Source organism: Dermacentor variabilis, chromosome 6 (genome assembly GCF_050947875.1).
Source record: "Dermacentor variabilis isolate Ectoservices chromosome 6, ASM5094787v1, whole genome shotgun sequence".
Lineage (NCBI taxonomy): Eukaryota > Metazoa > Arthropoda > Arachnida > Ixodida > Ixodidae > Dermacentor > Dermacentor variabilis.
The window spans coordinates 176,149,383-176,175,462 of NC_134573.1; the positions used below are offsets into that span (position 1 = coordinate 176,149,383).

Below are 26,080 nucleotides of genomic sequence, written 5' to 3' on the forward strand. Positions count from 1 at the left end.
CAGGCGCGTACCCAGTTTGGGGGATTGGCCAAGAATCGGGTAGGTCAAAGTGAAATGTCGAAGAGTGCAAAATTCTATGCTGGCTAAGTTATAATCGTAAGATAGAGATTGGAGAGCCTACATAATTTTGTAAGTATGAAAATGCTACCACAGCCATAAACAGAAAACAATTCAATTGGGGTGAAAGAAAAGGAGACCTAAAAATTTTATATTCAGAGTTTAAATCTAATTGATTCTAAAAAAATATTAGATGGTAGTGCTAAGCTTCCCACCACTGTGCCCAAGTGTAGAGGCCCCCAAAGATAGTACATTCTGAAGAGTTCAATCTAATCCAAGAAGGCAGAGTGATATTTCTAGGATTTGTTTTCTTAAGCTAATAAGTCGTCGACAAGAAATAAAGAAATGTTCTGTGGTCTCATCTCCCCTACACATATGACGAATCGGAGAGGGGGCCAGACCATATATACACTCACGATTTGGCGTCGAGCGCTGTTGTAGTTGTTGCTTCCTGTCAAGTATGTAGCTCCTACCCAGTATATGGGGGATTGGCCAAGAAATGGATATGCAAAGCGCAGCAGTGCCATTTCGTATTGAAGGGTCGTTAGAGCATGATTGATGACGATGGTGACCCGCACATCATCAAAAGTGTTGCGCAATGACGCCATTTTGTATTAAAGGATCATTAGCATGAGCGAGTGAGTAAAACAACTTTATTCGGTCCACAATAAATGCGAGTAAACTCAACATCACATGGCTGGCCCACTCGTGGACCATCAGGTGAAACCTGACGGCCCTCTCGCGGGCCCTCTGGACTGCCAGGATTCGAGAGGTCTGGTCTTGGGCCTTAATAAGTTTCATAATTCCCTCTTGGGTGAGAGGGGGACCGGCAGAGGCGCAGCCCCACAGGACATGCTCCGAGTCTGCTTAACCACCTCACAGGACTGCCTTCTGTGTGTACACAGGGGGCAGTCCGGGCTTGGGAACTGTTCGGGGTACACTGTGTGCACTGCCGTGGGGCTCGGGTAAGTCCTTGTTTGTAGAAGTCTGAGAGTGACTGCTTGGGCCCTGCACAGCAAGAAGTGCGGCAAAGGCAGGAGTCTTCTTGAGAGATAATTATGCTTGCAGATCTCGTAAGAGCAGAGAGGCTCAAGTCACCCAGGAGAGGACATGTTACCCGCCGCACGGTCAGTCAAACCTCGTGCAGCCAAGTGCGCCTTCTCGTTGGGGTTGAGTGAGGCACCCTCAGTGGTTCCAAGGTGCACAGGGAACCAGGCCAATGAGCGATGTTTGAGGTCTTTAGCATTTTGGATGATATGTAGGGCCCGGGGAGCCACCCTTTCCATCTGAAAGGCCCTGATAGCAGCCTTGGAGTCTGAATAAATCGTTTCATGTACACCGTCCGTCAATGCAAGAGCAATTGCAACCTGCTCTGCAATGCTGGAACTAGAAGTGCGGATGGTAGATGGTAGAAGTGCGAATGTGTGGGTCGCCGTCGTAATCTATATCGCACATTAGCATGCGATATAGAAGACGATGACGACAGCGACCCGCACGTCATCAAAAGTGTTACGTGAGCTTTTGCATATAGGGAAGAGACGACGCCGGGTTGTGTAAGACACTGAGAAATTTGACGTCAATCTGATCATTTCTTGACATGTTTTTACTCTTTGCGCTGTCAGCCATTTATGGTACAATGTTTTAATCACGCCGCCGCCAAATTTTCACAAAATGGGGCATACTATAACGCTTTCGCATTAATAAAAGAAGTTGCAATTTTGCCCCAAAGGTTAAGCATCAATTGCGACAGCTAATTAGTCAACAGCTATATGAAGTAAGGATAATAGTTTTATCATAGATGATTTTATCAGCTGTATAAACTTGTAAACATAAGCATAATAACTAAATTAACAAGCGTGGTGTCATGCACACACAAGCAAACATGAACATGTCTCACTCAAGCAATGACCATGGAAACTCATCAAAAGGCTGTAGTGAGGAAGCATGGCCACAGCAGCGAGCGAATTCACCTTCACACTGCCTCTTGCATCAACGCAAACTAAGCCGCGAAAACACAGCGCATTTTGTTGCAGATGGCTTACAAGATACAGCGGCCTGGGTGACCACACGGCAACCCACGCCACTCGGAGTAGAATGCCCCCACCCCCTACCTACCTGCCACCCCGGAGCCTTGCGCATGATGAAAGACACTGAGCATCCTCCCCACTTTTCTTCCTTCTAAATGGACCAAATACTTAATAAATGTTTGGCAACTTTCCAGACACATAGCCCAAAACAGCTTAACTGCTGTGTCAAGACACATAAGATCTGTAGGTTATAAATGATCAGGCTTTGTTTTTCATGTAACAGCATTGAATTGTGTAGCATCAGGTAAGAAAATTTTCACAGACAACATATAAGTCACAGCAACGCTTTTATTTGTAGCACAATTAAATAAGGGTCAAAGCAACAGAGTGGCAGGTAAGCCAAAATTCATAAATATGCAATGCATGCGGATGATGTCCATACATTAATTAACAATATAACAGCAGAACAAGTTTCTAGTGGCTCCGAATTTCTTCTTTAATGCAGAGCTTGAATGCATCCCAGCCTTCTGTTGATATTAGATGAGACTGCAGGAAAACAAAAACAAAGTTATTACATATAGATTTACATTGGTGTACAGAAAAAAAAAACATACAGCAGGCATAATTTAGCCTGCTCACCTAGCAAATATAAACAGCTGCATGAAGCTGCAATAATCCAATTTTACATTTCAACCCAGCCAGTATTTGTAGAATTGGTGATCTTTCCTTTAAAGTACTGAGTTACAAGAGTATATATTGTGGAATGTCAGCCTAGCTCATTCTGAGATAAAAAAACAGTGCACAAGGAAGAAATCAGCAATTAGAATTTAAAGAAACATTCATTCTGCCATTCTATACTGCCAGTGTTGATGGATGCTACATCTGGCAAATATAGGTGGAGAGTTTAAATTTTTCTCTATTTTTGTGTAGGTGGGGTGTGGGCGACAAGCATTTCCAAACCATTTCCCTATATATGTAAATTACGAATCGGTGATCTTAAATATATATATAATCAACGCGAATTAGTAGCTTTTTGATCTCGTCATCATGAAAAAAAGTGGGTTGTGTTAGCAGGCAGTTGCGCTACACCTCCACTACAGTGTTGTCAAATTGTTGGCCTCCCAGAGTTTGCTTGAGTGGCCCAAAGAGATGAAAGTTATAGGGCAATTAGTCAGGGCTATAAGGACAGTGTTCCAGTGAGGTTCAATCTATATGTTTCCTTAAATTTTGCACACATATGACAGCTGCAGTGTGCAGTCTGAAGTTGTCATGGAGAAGCATCCCTTTATGTATTGGCTGGTCAAGCCTTTTGGAGTGATAAGCAAGCTTAACCTCACTTGAAAGCTCAAAGTAATATGCAGCATTGATGGTGCAAATCCGTGCAAGAAATCAGTGGGCAAAATGTCACTGTGGTAGAAAAAAGAAACAGTTGCAAGCAGATTGCCTGCTGGCAGTCGTGTTTTAATAGTCTGTGCTCGATGGCGATATTTCTCGTGTTCAACCTCTTCAAAGCCTTTCATGAATTTCTTATGCCAGGCAAACACATAACATCTTGACGGTGTTGGATCCTTGAAATGTGTCGTGAATTTGTGTGCTATTTAGGTCAGTTTTACACACTCACAAGCAATCTCGAACTAGTTTGATATATCAAATTTTTGAAATATACAATATGCCTATCTGAAGCTTATCGAAAACTCTACGTCTCGGACAGTCTTTCGAGATCATGAAAAGCTCGGTAATTTACCTTTACCGATTTGTTTCTGCAAAACTGCATCGAACAAACAAAAGTTTACCGATTTTTTGCTTTTTGCAGACAAATGTCGCTAGTCACGTGCTGCGGAATGATCTTTCTGCAATGCTAACCCTAAAAGCCCACGTCGCCTGGCCATGAGACCGCGGTGCATGTCGAAGTGCTTGTTGCGTGTTTTTAGTCCGGATAAGGTAGTAGAAGTGGGCACATTGTGGAGGCAACGTGACACCATCAGCACACTTGTGCTGCGAATCGTGCCCGGCCATGTGTCTGTTGATAATACGCTCTTAAAACGGCCGATCGTCATACGTTGGCAATGAGAGATCAGCTTTCAGCCCGCAGAGAAGCCGAGTCCATTCCCACTGATATGTCCCTGCATGTACGAATAAAACTCGTCTTAAAGCTCGCTTTTGTTAAATTGAAGCTGTGATGTAAAGATCTGTCCAACTGGTGGTTGGGACCGCATTCGTTTTGAATGCTCACAGAACCTGAAAATATAGTTTGTGGGAACTCTATATGTGCAAGACAGACCCGTCGGTGTGGACATATTCATTTCGGCATCCCGTGCCCGCAGTCACTCAGTGAAAAGATAGAGCGCCATCAATGTGTTCTTGTGGAAGGCACGTATCGGAGCAGGACGTCTTTTGCGTTCTTGAAGCAGCCTGGCAATCCCCTTTCTTATAACGAACCACCGCAGGTAGTATGCTTCACTGCACGGCGGTCTTTCCGCTATTGTTGTGTTTCACTGCATTAGACATTAGACTACTGTATTGCGGTGAAGCTTACTAAAGGAAATCCACCATTATGGAGCGCAAATAAGACCTTTGCTGCCCGAGCCATCCATACTTTGAAAGACACATCTTGCTAACTTTTGCTGCTGCTCTTTAGATTAAATGTGACAGCCTCTACCAAAACAGTGCCGTTTCATTAGTATGGCTATTTCCGACAAAGCGCGAGGAGTTATTGCGTTCCTGTTAGGAGAAATGCACTTGCAAAGGTGCAGCGTAGCGTTCAATATATTGGAGATAGCAGTGAACGCGAGTTCGATATGCACACAGTACAGTGCTATCCTTTTAAATGGAATTTTCAAGGATTCGATATAGGCAACAATTCTATATATCCACGATCAACTTATATGTTGCACAATGAATGGGTGAACCTTTTTCTCAGACATTGTACGACTGTCTAATGAAGGAATGTAATGAGGCCGGCTGGCTACTCACGTGACTCCTGACTCATGTACTGAACATACCCTCAAGCGGCAGCATGCATCGATCGACAGAATGCACTCCACAAAAAAAGTTGCATTTATATTTGATCCACCCTTGTATGAATTAATGACCACATATATTATATACATATATTACTTATTGTGAGATTTTAATCAATTACTTATTCACGATTCATTAATGGTGTTGATTTCTACGCAGAACATATAAATTCAAGAAACGCCACGTCTTACACTACATAGGTGACTGAAATAGGCTGTGGAATGAAGTAGAGGAAGCGGAGCTCCCAGGTGTCGTTTGCAAAACTAGCTTTTTCTTGTCGCTGCCGCAACTTTAGATGTGTTGTAGCTGCATTGGTATTTAACACTTATTGGAACTGTGAAAAAACATGTCACGATAAATGTTAACCAGAACACCAATCCAATGTGCTGCATATTTCTTGATAGTAGTGTATGGAACAAGATCACTGGAAAATGGTTGTTTTGTGTACTAGATGGCTTCAGTTTTGCATTGCAAAATGACTCCAAAATTGTTGATGATAAAGTTGGTTAGTGAGCTTTAGTAATTTATGTACTTGATTAGTAGAACTGTACACATGTAATATTCACCAGGTAGCATAGAACACCTAGATGGGCTCCCAAGCTCCCCCTTTGGTGCCCATGCTGGCACAAGAGCATCTGTTACATTGCAATTAGCCAAATATTTTAACATCCTGACATTCTTTAAAGGGACACTAGAGAGAAACACTGAATCAGTTTAGAGTTATAAAGTATTCCTTCAAATGCTGTTTTCATTAATTTGTTCGAATGGGTTGATCACTGGAAGAGAAAATGAAGGGCAAAGTTCCATGTTTCGAATTTTGTGACAGAATTTCGGCATGCGTATGTCAGTGTGACAACACAGATTTTGAAGGGTTGTTTATTAATATTAGGCCATTGTGGCTCAATAGAAGTTCTTGAGACTTGCTGAATTCAGCCTTTGGCTCTCTTACAATACAATGCAGCCCACCTTTAACAATAAGAACTTAACTAGACCCAGGTAGACGCCGTCAAAATTTATGATGTTATGGCAAGCTGGTGTGGGAACTTTAAGGCTGTACTGCCAACCATCTTTTGTTTTTGTGTCCTTTCAGGCTTAGCAAGCATCCTCTCAAGGTAAGAGTGGCTTTTTTGGTGTTGTATAAGAGAAATTTGCTAATAAAGCTCGAATTATTTCTCTCTTTAGTGTCCTTTTCACCATCATCATGTCCACTGTAGGATAAGTCCTCTCCCTGTGATTTCCAATTACCCCTGTCTTGCACTAGCCAATTCCAACTCGCACCTGTAAATTTCTTAATTTCATAACCCTACCTAGTTTCCCACCATTTTCGACTGCACTTCCTTTCCTTTGGCACTAATTCTGCTACTCTAATGGTCCTCCGGTTATCTATCCTATGCATTACATGGTGTACCCAACTCCATTTCTTTCTCTTAATGCCAACGAGAAGATCGGCTATCACCATCTGCTCTCTGATCCATACCGTTCTCTTCCTGTCTCATGCCTAATATTATGTCTAACAATTTTCATCCCATCACTCTTTATGCAGTCCTTAACTTGTTCTCAAGCTTCTTTGTTAACCAACAAGTTTCTGCCCCATATATTAGCACCAGTAGAACGCAATCATTTTACACTTTTCTTTTCAATGACAGTGGTAAGCTCCCAGTCAGGATTTTGTAATGCCTGCGTATGCACTTCAATGCATTATTGTTCTTCTGTAAATTTCCTTCTCATGATCAGTGTCCCTTTAATGGGCACGTAAATATAAGTTCAGTAGCATTTTTTAATACCACCTCTATCGCAATGCTGGTGCTATGATCAGGAACTCAACTTATGGCTTTCTGCTTAGCAGCAGTAGACTAAAGGCAAATTGAGCCAGAACAAATTGAGCCATTATGCTTTTTAAGAAGTCGCAATATTAGGCACTCCATTTTGTGCAGTGCTCTTTTTTTTTTCTCTACATACCTCTGCCAACTCAAATTATTTTGTCAGAAAACTGTAAACTTTATCAAATTACCAATAAGCACATTAAATGTAGCCTAGACATTATGTACATTATAGAACTTCGTTTTTTATGCCACAATATTATATTTTAATGTTAGGCCACAGCCAGGTAATCACAAGAAATACGCTTTCATACAACACTCTCTTCAAAAATGCTGTCTGATAGTCACGCAACACTCCACAATTTATGCTGTATGCCTCGCATATTTTAGGTGGTGCACACTGCAGGTGGAGATGGGCTTGCAGTATGCACATGGCCCCACTTTCCAAGAATAACTATTTCTATACATTTCAATTTGCACACCTACTTAGACAGACATGTTCCTTCCTAATGGCTGCAAATTTTGGTTCTGGTAATCCAAAGGCACAGCAAGCATTAGAAGTCAGAATTAGTAACATGAAACACTATACTCAGTAAGCACTGATTTCTCTGCAATAATACTGCAAACTCATAATGAAAGAATTACACAGTCAGCTAGCTTTACCTGAATTTTAAGTTGTTGGCATATTTGTACTTACTAATGTGAAAGGCTTGTGCTGAAATGCAGGGAAATGATGCATGCAAAATTCTTGAGAAGCACTGTGAACTTCGAAACACAGTACTGGCATTACTCAGTACATAACAAAATGCTAGAACAACATAAAGCTCAATTAACCCTTTGTATAATGGTGCATATTTCTAACAAAACTCTAGAAAGTATTTTTGTGGTATGTGTAAATGAGGTGCTCAGAAATGGTTCACAACGAATTTTATTTCTCTACGGCAAGCCAATAATTTAAAAAATGTGGGACGCATTTGTCCCGCTGATCCTCATAATCTCAATGAAAAATTATACTGAACCACTTCCCTTATAAAACGAACAGAAGCTTGACGCATAAAGTGACACAGCACAGGCCATACACAAAAAGCTTGCGTGCACTTCTCGCCTATGTGTCGAACACAAATGGCACCAGCACCTTTTTGCATGTGCATGTTATTTGCACATGCATTGACAAGGTCAAGTCTTGCAGACTAGCTGCCACCTCAAGGTACAAAAATAGGTGCTTATTGCAAGCTAAATGTGCATGTATAAGTGCTGGAAAGAAGAATAAGTTATTGGGCATCTTGAGAACTTCATTATCACGCGCAAGTGTGGGCCAAATTCATGAAACACTTCAACAATTACAGTAATTTTTTCAGCTCTTGCATGTTTGTCACCACTTGGTACCCACTTCCAAAACTATTCTCACACAAAGTATTGAAACCTTTAGATAGAAGGCAGCACCGAACAAATGAGATAAATGTGCCCCTTTGCTCCCTCCCATAAAACACTGACAGCACAGGATATCTTTCTGAAGTCAGAAGTTGGGTATTTTAAATGCCTGTAGATATTTAGGACCTACTACAAGTAATGCCTTTACTTCCTATTAACAACATCGAGATGAAGAATCAGAATAATTATGTAATGGAAAATAGGCAGCACCATAAAGTGAAGCCAAAAAAAACATCTTTCCTCTCACACTTGCCAAGATAATGCAAGGCACAAACACATAATGAATTACAAAAACAGTGCTCAAACAAAAAGTAAATGCACTGTATTCTGACACAACATGAAAAAAAGATGTCATCAATCATGTGCTTGGTACATGCATGTAGTAAGATGCAAGTACTATCTGCTTGGTATACTATAACGTTGACAAATGTAAACTTTCTAGATGGTTTGTGGTTGAATGTCAAAGGTATGGCAAAAAATATGAACAAGAAGTCTTCAATAAAAGCACAGTAGAGCAGTACGGTGGCACGGCATCTGCAATAAAAACTTGTTTACAAGGGAAGGCAAGGAGGCCAGCTTGTCAGGGCAAGAACCTTAGTGCAAGAAAATCTGGAAGGGTACTTTAGATGACCAGTCATTTAATATTGCTACGCGAAAGTGTAAGGAGACAGCAGCAAATGGAAATGTATTTACAAAACATATACCTGATATTTTGTAGAGAACAAGAGGCACTGTGAGAGACAAAATGGTGAACTAGGAACCAACAACTGGCACGATACGTCGCCTTGTTCAACTTTAACTGCAGCATCACCTTTGTCGCAATGTTACAAAACTCATCTTAATTACTTGAGTTCTGCAGTTAAGACGTTTCATACAGGTAGGCAGATTTGACTAGAACAAATGATAGATACTCCTTACCCTCAAGCCACGATGGAGGCGGTCTCTCATAATGGCGATAAATTCTTTGTACGAAAGGAATCCATCACCGTCTGCATCAAATATCTGGAACACTGTGTCCACGAGGTAGGGATCCAGGCTATGGCCAGTGCAGATCTTGACTGCTCTGTGGAACTCCTCTGTGAGAAACAGGAAAAATGACAAATTAGAAACAATGAAAAATGGTACAAGGCTGAACGTGCAATAAAAAAAAAAAATGTAATGCTTCTTGCTGCACCTCCTGCCTTTTATATAGTATGCTGAGATAGTTTTTGGTTCGTTCATCCGCACGTTCATTGTGCTTTTAATCATGCATTTTCTGTTATAGGCAACAGTAAACATGGCCCACAGAAATGACAACACACTACAGCAAGAATAACAAAATAAAATAGTAAGTTAAAGTTCTATTGTTAAGACACATACAACAAGTCCCAGCTGTTATGCTACAAAAATTAAAAATAACAAAATGAACACTCAGAGCACTCTATATGAATGAAACCAGCTGTGTGTTGTTAACAGTCATAAGGACAATTCATCCTTATATATTCGTGTTCTACGCAATTAGTTATGAATAAGTAGTTACTTTCCCAAGCACTAATGCCAAAGCTCATATTGTAATGCAATGTTTTTGGATGCCTTTGAATAGGTAAGTTGAATTTATCTGTGGCACAATACATGGTCAGGCACGGAGGACATCAGTCCATTTTTGGCATGTTTGATGGCAGCACTGAGAGGTGCATTAGGTGATTGTTGTGTGCACCTTTTTGAAAATTTGCACACTTTCTCTTGAATATGACAAAGAGAGAAGCATGAGAGATCATCATTATCAGCGGCATTACATCCACTGCATGACAAAGGCTTCTCCGAGTGACCTTCAATTATCCTGTCTTGCATCAGCCGAATCCATCAGAAGTTTGAAAGTTTCCTAATAACACCACACTACCTAATCCTCTACTGCTCGCGATGGTTTTTCCCTTGCCTTGGCATCCATTCTGTTAGTCTAACAGACCAATGTTTGTCTACTCTATGCATTACATAACCTGCCCAAATCCACTTGTTCCTCAAAATCTCAACAACACCACCTACCTATGTTTAACCTAAAGCTTCGACATTAAAACATGGGTGGTGAAATCAATAGCTAAATATTAACCTCTCTCCCACTGGCACCTATTTTCCACAGTTGCCTGTCACAGATAGTTTCCAGGTCACTATTTTGTTGCATTGTGGGTGCTTCCTTGCAACTCGAACAGCTAAGACACTGCACATTTGCTTTCCTTATTAGAGTTTGGTTTTCTTAGGTGGCAATTTTTAAAGCAGTTGCATAGATCACTGGCCAGTGGTCACTCTTTATAATTAAGGCGTCTACTTTACATAGTGCTGCTTCTCAGAAAAGCAATTTCTCATGTCATACTAACTCATATGTGTGTAATTTTCTAAACCATTCATTAGATTTTAATACTGACAGCAAGAAAGTGTTAAGGTGGTTCGGAGCCCAGATGGGTGGCAATTGGTGACAGTGTGTAGCTTTTTCTCTCCCGATAGCGCATCATGGTGTCTACGTCTCCCTTTTGACCTTGTTCGCTGACGCTGAAATGTTATCCAAGTTCGCATACCAAAAACACCCAACACACAGCAGATTTACATACTTGCCAACTTGTGAACATTAAAATTTGTAAAAAAAAATCCTAGGCATGGCTAAAGGGGGGTACGTGAGGCGATAGCACGCATTTCTTAAAGTTCGCCCTGAGCAAGCACCTTTTGTGGAATGCATAGGCAGTTTCTTAATGATGATTTGACACAGCATCTTTAACTGCAGCATATATGCTGTAGCAAAATTGGAACAGCGAAGGCTGACAAGCAACACACTGTATTTAGACCACAGTTACTTCTTCAGTGACTTCGCCATTGCCAGTATGGCCTGTTTCAGGAACTTGTCTTAAAAGCTTGCTCAAAGCAAGTGCTACTTTGTTATACGGCGCCTTGCACTCCACAAGAGGGCAGTGCGAGTACCATGACACTATTTTATGGAAGTGCTTGAGTGCCACTATCTTGCTCTATCACTGCTGCTATTTTCTATCTGTAACAACCAAACGCATGGCATTGCAGTCGATTCGTATGCATGAAAATGGCTGTACAAATGCAATCGGCGTTTCATTACCATGTTGTCCGACGTAACTGCAGGCAAAATGCTCTTTTAACAGGCCAATATGGCAGTGCAACCATCTGCTAAGTTGCAGACTGACCACATGAACATTTCTTCTTGTAGCAGAATAATTTACAGAAAACATTTCTTTCCTACAAGCTGAAATCTGGAGTAATTCTTACTGAAAGTACTGCTTACAAAATATATTTGAACCTTCTGTTTCTGCATTCTGGTTTCAAGCTACACTCAGTTCTTCACAAGTGTTTATACTTCTACTGAAGTTTTCTTAATTCAACAATTCCTGCTCAGTTTTGCAATGAGTATGTTCCTCGTTACTGTAAATGTAAGAATTCCTTTGGCTAGTTTTTGACGACCAACAGTGCAGCCTTGGTGGCGATCCTTGGTGATGATAACAGTGTATTTACTTTTGACACCTGAACACAGGAATTTTATATTGGAAGGGAAGAATTGTCATCAATGCACTGAGTTTCAGCACTAAACGCTAGTGGTATCTCCACACAGCAGCTAACAATAAATAAATAAATAAATAAATAAATAAATAAAAGAAGCCCAACTTGGTGCATGTGAGCTACAGCAGCCTGTGTGCAATGGCAACTATGCCTTTTTCAGAACACAAACCTTTTCACTAAAGAAAACTGAAACGTTGACAGAACAATCACTGAGTACCACATGGAAAAAAATTAATTCTGGGGTATGATGGTACCTTGTGATATTGGCTTATTTGCATATGTAAACATCCTCATGGCAATTGAAAAGTCATCCAAGTTGTTCAAGAACTGGCAAAAGGCTTTGAACTGGTCAAAGGTGATGCCCTGCAAACAAGAAACATAAAACAACCTAAAAAAAAGAAAGCACAATTCACCCAGCAAGGCTAATTCTCTCACGATAATTTGAGAATCAGTGCACTGCATGAATAGAAAATTAATTATAGAGCATTAGAAAGAACTAGCAGACTCACATATTCCTGGAAAAAATCTTACATTGCTTATTGTAACTCGGTAGTTGAGCTCTGAATGCAAAATAGAAATTAAATTTGAAAGCTATTTATTTTTTTCTCACAGCTGCTATGGTTGTAACCAAAAGCTTGTATGTACATGATAGTGTACCTTGTATGCAGAGGCCACATTCCTGATCTGTCACTTTCAAAGATATATTCACTCCAGCACGATGAAGCGTCTGCTATGGCAACTTATTCAAGCTATGGTCATCATCTCTGCTCACTTATCCAAGGAATGCAGTCCTATAGTGATAGCCCCAAAAGCATATATTGCTTTTCCAATTACAATATGTGTGCTCTGTTTTAAGCCATGATTCAACAGTGACATTGTTCTGATTCTTATTATCAATGATTGCCTGCATTAAGCCTTGATGATGATGAATGTGGTGCTTTGTGGTGCGAGGGCCAAATATGGCCAAAGAGTGCCAGGCCGGTGTTAATGAGTTTGCAATGGAGCTACGAGTAATGAGGGGTAGATGTTACGTGGCTGTAAAGGGGCCTAATAAACAGTCGATGTAAAGTGCATAAAACCTATATAAGATAAAATTATGCCAATGGTTAGTGAGCTGTACTATGGGTACAAAATATACATTGTGAAACAATTATAATATAGTAAAATGTGTCAGAGGTAAGCGTTTGCAAGAAGCACTACTGCCTTATCAGAGCCCTTGAAACGCAAGGACCTGGAGGCATGTGCTATGCAAAACCACTATCAAAGCAGCATCCTCTCGAAAGAGGACATGCTATGAATTTATGGGGCTAAAATCATGCAATTCAACATCATTCAAAAATCCTATAACTGCTTTGATGTCAAAGAATGGTTCTGCGCTGAGAAACATTACAGGATGTGGAGGGGTGTGCTGGCAGTATGCAAAGAGTAAAGTGTTTCTTTGCAATGAGCCTTACTTTTACATGTCTGTTGCTCATTCATTCAATGTTGTTCATTGACGTAGTAGTTCTGCGGAGAACTACTACGTCAAACACTTGCCTTTGCTTCGTGTTGTCGACAAATTCGACTTCGCCCTGCCATCTGCTAGCCGCCTGGTTAGCTTAGATGGTAGAGCGGCTGCCCCGGAAAGGCGGTGGTCCCGGGTTCGAGTCCCGGACCAGGACGAATTTTTGTTCAACAATGAGGCGTTTTCTTTCGAGGAACCCGTATGGGTTTCCTTTGTAGCAATTGCTACGAACGGGTGGATGTCTGATTTTCCCTTTATTCAATGTTGTTCATTGAATGAATTTTTACTGCTTGCAGTTAGGGATCTAAATGCTGTTGCGACTTGTGGAGTCTCTCACACCCGTGCTCTTGGGACAAAGGAACAACAACACAGTAGTGCAAACAATCACAAGGGCATTTATTGCACCTTTCATAGATCAATGCCTGCTAGCCGAGTTGCTATCCACAAAACATGCCGATGGGCGCGCGACAAATCTAGAAGTCCGACTTACTGCGACCTGGTAGCGAGCGAATATGTTCGCCCCATGCTGGATCCCAACGCCTGGTCATTCGCGTGTACGGTCACGCGGACGGTGTCCAAGGCGGCTACGCGAGACGGTCTCGCAGAAGCATGGGACGGCGCACACGCAGACGGCATGTCCGTCCCGCTTGCTTACCGAACCCAAAGAGAGAGCCCCTTGTCTTCCCGGCACACGAGTAACCCCGCCGCGGCGCGACACTCGCGCCATCTCTCGCACCGCGCTTGTACCACTCCGACCGCCGCGGGCGCCAGGCCACGCGAGTCGTGCGGGAAAACAGCATATCAGCTAGGGGATGCGTGAGAGTCGCGCATCCCCACAGACTTGATTATGTCATGTAAAATCTGACAGAGGATAGATTGCAAATGAATGAGATACCTCATGGATGGAACAATGCCCAGCAACGACTGCTCACTACAGCTATTGTGGCTCTTCAACTCTATGTCGCAGTAGCAGCATTACCCAGGTAACACATTCCTAGAACAACAACAGAGCTTCTCGCACAAATTATTAAAGAGAATGGAAATGATGGACAGTACATTGATTTGCCTAAACTTTATCCTTCTGGCTTCAAACGGCTTTGTGATTTTGCAATTGAGGCGATTATTTTTAGAAATATATTGCATTATAAATAAAACAATTCGCAATGACTATGCATGTGTACAGAGATTTATTGCCTTTCTCTGTTTAGAAAACTATGGTTTCTTGAAAACTTAGAAAGATAAAGCATAATAATTAACACTACACCTGGAGCCACAAACTCAAAAGTTAAACAAATCCATGTACTACCCACTACTGTATTCCCATAGTAGCTGAACATCTCAGGGCCAGAGTTCTCTCTAGTAATTTTATATAGAAACTTTATGAAAAAATCCAGTGAAGCAAGTTTTTTCCAAGCATACTAACCTTCTCCTCAGGGATACGGTCCTTAACCCTGTCAATGTAGGCCTCATAGTTGGCACTGTGGATGTACGTGTAACGAAGTAGGATGCGTGCAAAGTCCACCTCCGAGATGGTCGGCATCCCTCTCGAGAATTCTGTGAACTCTAGCTCCAGCACTTCTGTTTGAAGGTTGTCCATAAACCTGGGCATATAAAATGCTTCAGCGAATATGTTTCAGTGAACGACAGGTCCATTTGCAAGGCCATGCATATGTACTAATGGTTCATCAACACATGCCTTTGTTTTCTGCACAGAAACTAGTGAAGGAAGAGGAAATACCATTTAGAGAAAGAAAACTGTGTTTAATTATATACTCGTGTTCCTAACACAAACATAAGATTACCAAAATGTACCAGTACCTCAGGCTGTGAAACAGTAGTGCAACCAACTTGATCTTTGAGAGTATTCTCACTCTGAATGCGTTATTGAAAAAGAAACAAAGCCAGATTCTCAAATCATGTCCGCACATTCTTTAAAAGATATCCAAAATGGAGAAACTTGTCATTTGAAAAGAGAGGTGGTGTATGTTAGCAACATTACTGCACAAGTACCATCATAATTTTCAGAAAATTAGGTTTTATCTATAATTATTTTATAATTTATAATTTATATAATTTATAATTTATATATTTTATAATTCTTATAATTATTTAAGTGTAACACTCATATAGAACAAGGACAACTCAAAGTGTGAGTGGCACAGAGTGGAAATGCCAACTTTATTAATTGTACGACCATAAATCTGTGTGTAAACAACTCGGACTGCCCACCTGCATCGGCACCAGAGTAATGTTTACAAAAGCCATAACAAAGGAAGCCACTGCAAATCTCAGCGGGGCTTGCCTAAACAGTCATTGACACATTTTTCTCACTGGAATTGCTGTGCACAAGAATGTACAACGAAATTACAAACAACAATGCAACCAACACAAATGCAGGTTTAGTCTTGATCCAAATAAATATGGAAGTTGTGAGGAAGTCGGAAACAAAATCAAGGAAATCTCCAAATACAGAGGTGCTTTATTTTTATGAATAGCACAGCCAGTCACAGAAGCATGAATGCAGAAACTGAGGAACGCACTCTAGGCTTGTGTGTGCAACCTAAATATTGTATATACCTTCGATTTTCAATGTGTATGCCTAGACAACAAAAGAACTCAGGTTTTTCATTCCTGCATCATTAAAAAAATATGCTGCGAGTGGCAGTACATGACTAAAATGTTCACGAACACCTTCTGTACTTTTATCATCAATTCCCAAATCTACACAAACTCTATCTACTAGAGTAAGATAAAAAACGCATCTTGCCATCACATGCACTCACCTGTGAAAGTCGTCGTATTTAAGCGTGTCCGAGCCTTTCTTCCCAAACAAGTGCACAAGCAATGTTGTGTCTACTATGTTGTAATCTTTGCTTTCACTGTTCTCCTAGGAAAATTTGTATTTTGTCATACATGCAACATGAAGCAGCCAATGTGCTCGCTTGTTTACTTTTAGAACTAGAGCTGGTAAAAAAATGCACAGTGCAAAGGAGAAAGCTACAATGTAGTTTCCAAGTTAATAAAATTTAGTGGTCTTCCACTATTATGCCTGACATTTAGCTGTGGCTTCGCTACTTGCTTTCATGACAGTTAAAATTAAAGTTGACAAATTATCCTCAGTGATATATTACAAGCAAATTGAAAAACTGATGAGTACTTAAAGCAGAAGGAGCAATAACCAAATAGTCGACAAATGAAAACCTTCACCAAATTAAATGCTTAAGTGCCAACTTAAACAGAGCAAATCCACAGTCTACCATCAAGATAAAGTATGCAGTAGTAAAAGATTAGGTTTAGCTGGTACCCATCAATTCCTAAATATTTCAGTTGCTAGAAAAAGAAAAACAAATTATCATGCATGTAAATTCCAGCAGTGTACTTATAATGTTTACACATCTTCACACTCATTAGTCAAATGCATTGGCATTAGTAAATTTTGCTAAAACTATGCACAGCGTACACGCAAGTAGCAAAACATGAGATTATGACACAGAATTGCAAAGAAGCAAGTGAAGCATGACAAAAGCCTCGATGCAAAAATTTGCTACAGGGCACTACTTTGCATGACAAAGCACAAACACAGAATGCACTCTGTTGCAAGCCAAAAACGAACAAATGAAGCAGCTGGGAAAGCCAGAGGAATTCACAAGAAATGCCAGCATTGGCTGCCAGCACAAGATGAAAATTCAATCAAAGCGCCCAATCATGCCACCACCACAGGTAATATGAAGCCTGGGACACATTAGTATCCATTTCAAATATGTTTTAAGTGATCGGTAATTAAACGTAAAGCAAGGCAAATTGGATCCGTTGATTTTAATAATCCTGACATCTGTCAGCACAAATGATTCCCTAGATAATTAGCATCAAACAGCATGCACAGATTGACAATAAGCTGATTTCTTACATGCATCAAGAAAATAAGCATGTAACGCTACTTTAAGTATACAGTCCAACTTAGATATATCAAACATGAACATTATGAATTATTGCATATATTGAAGTAAATTTAAAATTTTTCTCACCAATATCAGCGTTTAATACATACATGCTTATAATGAGTAATGGATATAATTAAGGTATTCTTGTGCCAGATGTGGCTTCATTATAACAATACTCAAGTGTACTTGAGTCTACTAGCTGTTACACATAGCACAACATAAAATGGGTAATGTGAAGTCCCAAATGCTAGCAATCTAGATATGTACTAACTGAAACACTTTTGAAACAAGATGCAATGAAGCACATCAGCCAGCAATCAGCAGAAGTAAGCTGTCATAATGCAACAACACATGATCACACTGAATGGATGCTTATAATGTGCAAGCAGATAAAGGCAGCCTATAGGAGGAACTGTCATAGAAGGTACAGGAGGGACTGGATAGGAGGGACTAATAGGACGTCAGAAGCTTCGTTGCTTGAGGCTTTCGAATAAATCCAGCAAAACGCAAATGGCAGTGCATTTCCAATGGAAACTTGCATACTAGCTTGGTAACCAGTGTGGATTGATATTGTTGCACCAATGCACCATCACTCACCTGAAAAACCACTGACACATACACATACTGCTAAATTGAGCAAAAAAAAAAGAAAATGTGGGACTAAAAACGATGTAACCTTAAATGCAAGACTGCTGAATCTGATCAGTGTCATCACGATAGGATGTCAAATAGGTGTCTTGAAATGTACTATCAATGCAGAATGTTTACAGACTGCAAGCTTCATGAGAAAGCCAATACAGACAGTTTTGGTAGGCAGCCTGTAACACCTGCGGACCACCCTGCGGGCACTGCATGTACGATTACAGACATCAAGACATTGTCCTAAAAAACGGAATCACTAATTAAAACCATTAATCTTTAAAGCATGTTGCATCAATCTTAAGACAATTTTGATTGAACTTATGCTACAAAGATGATTACTACGTTAATTTATTCTGGAGAAGAGAGCTGGAAGAAAGACATCTGGGCATCTGTTCACAGCCCAAGTATGTGGCCATGTAGAGAGTTCTCATCTTTTGTTAATGATTTGTGTCAAGCAAGTTCCTCAAGTGACTGATCATTTTCATTCATTCATTGAGTTTGACATTCCAAAGCAACAAAGGGCCTATACAGGCAATGCTGTAGTGGAGGGTGACCAACAGTAGTAAGTTCTTTACTGTGCACCTAAAGCTCGCAACATAAGCATTTGTTGCATTCCACTTTCATCGGCAAGTGTCCGCACGGGCCAGGAATCAAACCCTGGACCTTGTCACAGCAGCAGGCATTATTCAATTACACTGCACATAAAATTGTACATTGTGCTTCCCCACATGAAGTATTTCTTAGGCATGGAGTCCACATTCGTGGATGCAAGAAAACTCATCAAAAAATCAAATTTTTTCATTTGTTCTGGTGCCAAATGTTCTTTAAAATGCTGAAGATGCAAGAAATCTGTTTATTTTAATTGAATTATGAAGTGCCTGAAGGGGACACAAACAATTCCCAAGAAAATGCACAATTGCCTAAGCTGGGTTTTATGCTCAAAACCTCCAGCAAAGCCAGTGCAACAAAAGGAGAAGCAAGTAATCGAGAAGCTTTCAAGAAAGGACACAAAGGCTATCAGTTACATGCATGATTACAAACACTGATCGCCACAGGACGAGGCCTTACGGGAAGCCTTGATGGAAGTGAGTACAATCTCTGGTGATGGGTAAAGGTGGGACACACAACACACATGTTAATTCCACACACAACACACACATGTATCAAGTGCCCTTCTTGTTTTGTGCTAGTGGGAGATGGTCACTAAGACAATGGAGACAATGGTCGGCAAATGGCCAACTGAAAGCTTTTCTTAGAGGGGTTTGAATAATGAAGTTGTCTAGTAGAAGTGAACACTACGTGTATTGGGAAATGCGTGCTTTGAATGACAAAGTGAATACTGAATATTTTCTTGCTCTTCAAAAAAGAAACAAATAGAAAGGAAAGGTGGAAAAAAAATTTTTTTCAATGAACGTAGTGCTATCTGTAAGTCCATTTAATTCTCTTGCAGTTCAGTTTCAGTTGTTTTATTACTGCATAATTAAACTTAATATTACGCCACTGCCTATAATACCTTAGTTGCACTGAGTTGGGCTCTAGCTATTCACCAACACAATTCCCGACATTAACAAGGTGGTTTTTCCACATTGTTTAATTACGCAGTGGTTCAGCCGATTGCATATTCAAGTGCACAATGGAGGGGGGAGAGACCTCATGCTATATTTTAAGTAAAGTTTCAAATTAATTCCAAGTGCTTTCTAAGGCTTACTTTGTATGCATAGTACTGTCAACATTTTCTTCTAATGGCAGATGTCATACAGGTTGTGCTACAGTACAAAAAAACAATGACTGTGTACACAGCGAGAACAGAATGACAACTCTCAATTGTGTTATGGGAAGTTTCCTGCAGAAGTGCACAATGTGAAAGCAGTATGGAAGTCACATGAAGCTATGGTTGAGAAAGGGAACTGTAAGCTTCAACAAATATGCTCAAAGGGATGCACAATAGCAAAGACAATTTGCTGCAACTGATGCTCAAGTGGTTGAGGTAAGCGCTGCAACACATGGGGCAGCATAACAGATAATTGCTGACAGAAACTGAAGGAAGTGCAGCAATGTTTGCGCCATTTTCACAGCTGCCCACAAAAAGCACAGCTTTTCAGACACAAAGCACATCTGACTGGGATGCACACAGCAAGTTGCAGCCACAACCTAACACAAATAAGGTATACGTGGAAGGAAGAGAGAAAACTATTAAAGAAAAACTATAAAAAGAACCTTGCAATGGTGTTTTCTTTTTCATGAAAAATAAACCTACACAGAAACCCAGTGATGATGTCATGATTTTCTTATTCTTGTATGTGCAGCTGGGGGCACACAACTTAACTTGAAAAGCCACGTGCCCTTTCAGATTTTCAACATGCCGCCCTCTCCTTTCTTTGCTCTTACGCAGAAGACAATGCAAATTACACTGGTTTGATTACTTTGAGTGTCACCACTAAGCAGTGCCTCTAGCAAAAGCAAAAGTGAAGAAATCTCATCACTGGAGTAGTAGTGTAATCTGGTGGTAAAGAATGATGCCACTGCACTGATACTAAGGCCTCTGGGATGGGTGGCACAGCAGAGGGTCCTGAAATGTGACCTCGAGGCCATGCCAGTACAAAAGCTCTGCCTGATGATGTGCACAGCATGGTGGGAATTATCCTGTGTAGGTGCAGCACACAGCTTCAAGTATTATAGAAATGATGAAAGGGAAGAGAAGGTCACCTAGGTGTGGCAGTGAAAACATTTAGTTGCTGTTAATGCAAGGAACATTCAAAAACATTTCCTAGGAATATATTCACAAAGAGGTGCCTTTTAATATGGGACACATTTCATACCTTTCATAACTGTGTTGCTGGGCTGTTCTAACATGGGAACTAGACTGCGCTGTAACAGTGGTGACCATAACATGACTCAATGCTACAAAAGCTTCAAACTCAGGATGAAGATCATGCTGCAGCTAATCACCAACCTCAAAGCATCTCCAAAGTTGGCTTGTTTGCTCACCTGCTTCCCAGTGAAAAGTACAGCCTCAATAACTCTGCTGGCAAACCCAAGCCACAAAGGTTGTGGCAAAAAATGTTAACAGTACATTCAATTTGCAAAACCTTTCAGAGAAAAGAGGCCATGAAAAGGTTAATTTACTTTTCGCTTTGAAGCTCCACCTGAAGTTCAGCGCTGCACTGTTTCAGTTCTAGAACGGATGCATTGGTAATGAGACCATTAACGGGACTTTAACTTTTTTCGTATCCCAAGCTGTGAAAACTATTGCAATCAGGGTTGCACCCTTGTTACGAGAATCATAAAAATGGCTTAGTCTTGTGCACTATCTTCAACTTTGCACCACAAACGTGCATGTCAGAATCAGTTAAAGAAGAGTATTAGTTTCCATAGTTAGTTACATCATTATTAAAGTAAGTGGTGCACCTAACATGTACCTTTTATGCAAGATACCCCAAGCTGAGAATTCCTATTCTGAATGTACTTAAAGCAAACAGCCATGAAACTTAAATTTAAATATCTCACGTAGCTATATAAAACACTAAAATTTAGAGATAACTTCATGGAGATAACAAAGGAGACACAAATTGCCTCTACACTAGGCTGAAATTCAAGACGCACCATTTATATGACATGAAGTGACTAGTTGCCATCTTAGGGACATGCTTACCAGCTCAGGCACATCTGTATTTCCTGTGAGCCTCTTTCCACGTCGTGCAACAGTGCTAAATATCTTTTCAAGCTAAGGAAAAGAGGGAAGAAGGTGACAGAGGGGTGGGAAAAGTCAAGAGTGTGGCTTGATAGCAATCAACAGAGAGTTTGCACTACTCGCTCTGAGTGTATGTGGCCAGTGCAGTGCAAAGGCTGGGCACCTGCAACAATAAGTGCAGGACCAGAGTGCAAATGCAGGAACAATTAGAACACAAGTGCAGGCGCTCAAAGCATTGTGTTCACTGCATAAAGCAGCAGTCACAAAACAACAGATAACACATTTGGCTCAGCTTACGATACTCAGACATATAAGAGAACTTGCAAACCACCAACATAGCTAATCTTGGCATAAGGAGGGGAACCAAGAGGTCCTAACCTGCTAAGTAGCTCAACCGAATGCTTTTCAGCGGAGGAATGTGGACATAATCCTAGTCTACAACACATAATGCAGAATCCAAATATGTGGTTGCAGATGATGCGATGCAGTTGACTGACTGACTGATTGCATCAATCGATCAATCAATGGGGTTTAGCATTCCAAAGCAACAGAGGGGCTCTGGGAGATACCATATAGGCTCTGGATTAAATTTGGCCACAAGGGATTTTTCCAGGTGCACTCAAAGCAAGGTACATGAGTGCTCTTGCATTCCAACCCCATCGGAATGCTGCTACTGTGGTTGAGAACTGAACCTGCAGCTTCATTCTCCACACTAGACCAACGTAGCTGCTAAGCCACTGCAGCAAGTTCAAATGATGCAGTGAAATGCTACAACCTCTCCGCTGTTCACATTCAGGAACCAAAACAAACAGCAGGTCTTGCCATCTCCTTAGTACTTTCAAGCAGAATGTATATGCACTCATACTAATTTGGCAAAAAATTATGGAGCTCTCACTTAAATGGCCTACACACTGCCAGAAGCTATTCTGCCTCGCTTATTGTTTCTCTTGAGTGAACCTAGCAGAGAGAATCTGTTTGCATGTGTTCACACTAAAAACAAACTGTTTGGGACGGGTCACAAAGTTTACACAGGTGACAAAATAAAAAAGGGCTGGAAGTCATATTTAAATTTCAGAATATGTGGTTTTCTTCAGCTTACACAGAACTAAGTTTCTTAGGATCATGCGTGCAATCTTCAAAGGCCACATTCTTGGGATATTTATTATAGAAAAAGCACACTGACAGCTGATGACAGTGTTTCAGTGTCCTTATGGTAGGTGTTATCATTAACGGCTGCTCAGACTAACTGTGGAACCATATATTCATAACATAAATTTCCAATAAAATATCACCAGCACTCCTCGTCATTCACTTGAAAATCGTATAGCCTTTAGCATTCCAAGCGCTCAGACATCACAAGACTAAATTTAGTGAGTCAACAGCTGACAGCTACCTGGCTTTAAATACGGTGTGTGTTCCTTATGCATTAAAATTTTTTGCCAACTTTTGCTAGCACAACTAACAACAATGACACCAAAACTCATTCACATCATACACAATTGCAAAACACACAATGCTGCCATTTGAAGTGGCTATATTCGCGCAGCCTAAAGTGAAATTTTTTACTTTGTCTAAGCACACAGATGGGTTATCCATGATGAAACAAAAAAATCAGAAAGACAGCGACAGCCATATGATATCATTCCAGCAAAGCCAACTTTCATGCAAACATTTTTCTGCAAGCCTGAGAGAAACGACACACCCAAACACAACAAAATGAACTTACAATATCCGGAGGAACATCTGCAAAAATTCCAAGCTTTCCAGACTTTTTGAAAAAAAGTGCTGCTACAAGGATTTGCAGGACCTGATATTGCATACATGCGTATGTGCAAAAGAAATGCAACATAAAGAGTAAAAAAAAGTCAGTTTAAACGAAGACAAAAGGATATAAAGGACATTTTGAGCATGTGCAAGCCTGTCATAATAAAACAAAGGTAAATACTTCATGCTCACATGCTTGCACATCACGACGAAAAATAAAAAAAAACGCAGTATGTGTTGTTTTTACATATAGTAACTGTGCAAATGCATAGAGTCCAACCAAGAAAAGTGAAGAGAGCTTTAGTCAATATGCCAACTGCATTCAATAAGAATGAGAATTGCCACAGTAAGTGAGCACTTGCACTACGAAATGCACTCAAAACAGCTTCCCAAAACTGTGCACTGAGAGATCGATCGTAGGACCGCAGTGGGCAGAGGTGCTGCTTATTAAGCACTGACAAAATTCCGAATCTTGCTGAATAAAATAAAAAGCGGAAGTTCGAAGTCATCAGCATTATTAAAGGCAAAGAAAGAGCTGCTAATTGGGCTTTAGTGCGCTGTTTATTAACTTGAGAAGTAGAGCGAAGTGTCTGAAAACAACTGATAATCAACATCCTATGATCTTAATGTGATAAAAACTGTCCTTGTAAGGCAAGTCATGATCTGCAGACAAACCAAAACATATTAACAACAAGGGTGAAGTCTACCACTAGAGCATATTAGCACATGTTTATAACACAAAGAGACTTCTTTGGTTTAGTATATATAATATGCCCTTAAATGCAATGCATATGTAAATGAAATAGATGAGCCAACACCTCTATAAATATTTCGGATGTGTCACATGTCATAATTGAGCAAAAATTTCTTAAATATTGAGAATACACGAAAGGGCTGGAACTGAAAATTATAAAGCCTTGAAGGCAGTTCACCTGAGTTGACCCACTGTGTTATAGATTAACTTTGGCCATGTAACTTATACGAATGCTCAAGTGTCTTGACTGGATTCTAATCACCTATTGCAAAAAACATCCTGTATTTATGATATGCGACGTGCTCCAAAAGAGAACCAACCCAGACTCGCACTGTATTTGAATTAAAGCAATATATATATATATATATATATATATATATATATATATATATATATATATATATATATATATATATATATGCATGCACTATACAATAACAATATATATGCATACACTACATACAATAAATTAAGTAATACCACTTCAACATTCACTCACCACCAGAAACTCTTGCTTATCAACTCTCTGGTTGCCATCCGTGTCAAACATGTTGAACGCAATTCTAAATCCAGACTGAGGCTCTGTAACAAATATAGCAACGAAATTTATTCAAAGGGCTATATCGTACTGTACGTGGCGCACGTTCTCAAACACCTACTTGTCAATACGGACAGTAGGAAGAGGTACTCTGTGTATGATATGATTCCTGAAAAACAAGAATGTTAAGAATCATGTCATATATTATATTACAGACTGTTTGCAGCAAATCAAAGTTTAAGCTACGGCCGTGATATAAACAGCCACAACTCACCGCGCTCCCTCAGGTCTCTGAAAAGCTTTGTAGATCCGTACTTTCTTGCTGGTGTTTGGTCAAGCATGTGCTCGAGCTCTTTCTTGGACAGGTGATGCCTGTGCAATCGGGCTGGCAAAAGGAACAGGCGGAAATTAATTGAGTTCACGTACCGGCAGCGCATAACTTCACAAGAATGCAAATTCAGAAAACGAGCTCATATAGCTGTAGCTTAAGCTACTGCAGTCGCCCAGAGTGTTGCTGCTACTCACGTCTTGGTTCCGACTCGGTCAGTGATTCAAGGAAGTCTTCGGGGGTCATGTAAAGTTGGCCCTCGTACTCAACCGAGGCAAACCGAATGAATCGTCGTTCACGCTGAGTCAAATGCATCGCGTGTTCGGCTTCTTCGTGATCCTCCTGAATATCAAAGATAATTTGAGAATTCATACATTAAATAGAACGATCCAGTACATGCCGGTAGAAGTTACTCACTCGAATCGCAGCATCCCTCGCTTCCTTGGTCGGTCTTTTGGCCAGCACAGTCAGGGGTCGTTTGCTCACTAGCAGGTAAGCAGCCATTGAAGCGGACGCAACAATACTCATGGGAACGCCAAAGCGAAGTGTTCTCTCTAATACTCGCTTGTGAGACATGCATCGTGAAGACTGTCGCGCTATGCTTTTTCTGATGAAAAGCGCAACATAACTGCTGCGCAAAATGGGCGTCGCCATATCTGCAGACAGCTAGTTTCGGTTTATATTGAGTGGCCAGACGGCGGCGATTAGCGGTGCCAGCTCTCTACACATCTGCGTCAAGGTCAATATTGGCTCTCGGTAGCCTCTTGCCACTTTAGTTTCTTTAGTTTTTTAATTAATGTTTATTGTCAATATTTAAAAAAATAATTATAGATGGTAGGTAATGTGAACAGCAATTAAAATCGTAAACGTGGCCTCCGAGATTAAGCTGCACGGCGGATGGTGGAGGTCATAGAGTGGCGGAGTCACTGGTACGCCAGGATTTTAGTATAGCATATGCAAGGTAAACGCCTCGGCTAACAGCGTCCTCTCGGCGTAGCCAAGCCCGCGCGCCG

The 26,080-nt window shown here is 40.6% G+C and overlaps 1 protein-coding gene across 4 annotated transcripts; it reads right to left on the reverse strand.

Annotated features, from left to right (window-relative positions):
• Positions 1 to 2,414: 2,414 nt before the first annotated feature.
• Positions 2,415 to 25,745, reverse strand: MICU3 (Mitochondrial calcium uptake 3). 4 transcript variants are annotated; one of them, XM_075696896.1, is made up of 12 exons: positions 25,485 to 25,744; positions 25,265 to 25,409; positions 25,014 to 25,124; positions 24,861 to 24,908; positions 24,701 to 24,783; positions 23,410 to 23,490; positions 21,645 to 21,716; positions 16,193 to 16,296; positions 14,833 to 15,010; positions 12,160 to 12,268; positions 9,275 to 9,432; positions 2,415 to 2,630 (listed from the first exon to the last, which is right to left on the reverse strand). In XM_075696896.1, the coding sequence occupies exons 1-12, from the start codon at positions 25,719 to 25,721 to the stop codon at positions 2,559 to 2,561; spliced, it is 1,398 nt and encodes a 465-aa protein (XP_075553011.1). In that variant the 5' UTR covers positions 25,722 to 25,744; the 3' UTR covers positions 2,415 to 2,558. The 4 variants fall into 4 exon arrangements, with proteins under 4 accessions (XP_075553011.1, XP_075553012.1, XP_075553013.1 ...); XM_075696897.1 differs by lacking the exon at positions 21,645 to 21,716 and having other exon boundaries at positions 25,485 to 25,745; XM_075696898.1 differs by lacking the exon at positions 23,410 to 23,490.
• Positions 25,746 to 26,080: the final 335 nt, after the last annotated feature.

Excerpts from the sequence above, each read along its gene's own strand:
- MICU3 (XM_075696896.1), bottom strand. The coding sequence starts at position 25,721 with ATGGCGACGCCCATTTTGCGCAGCAGTTATGTTGCGCTTTTCATCAGA. Across the intron at positions 25,125-25,264 it reads GACCGAGTCGGAACCAAGAC|CCCGATTGCACAGGCATCAC; the intron begins GTGAGTAGCAGC and ends TCCTTTTGCCAG. Across the intron at positions 21,717-23,409 it reads CAGATGTTCCTCCGGATATT|CTTGAAAAGATATTTAGCAC; the intron begins GTAAGTTCATTT and ends TCTTTTCCTTAG.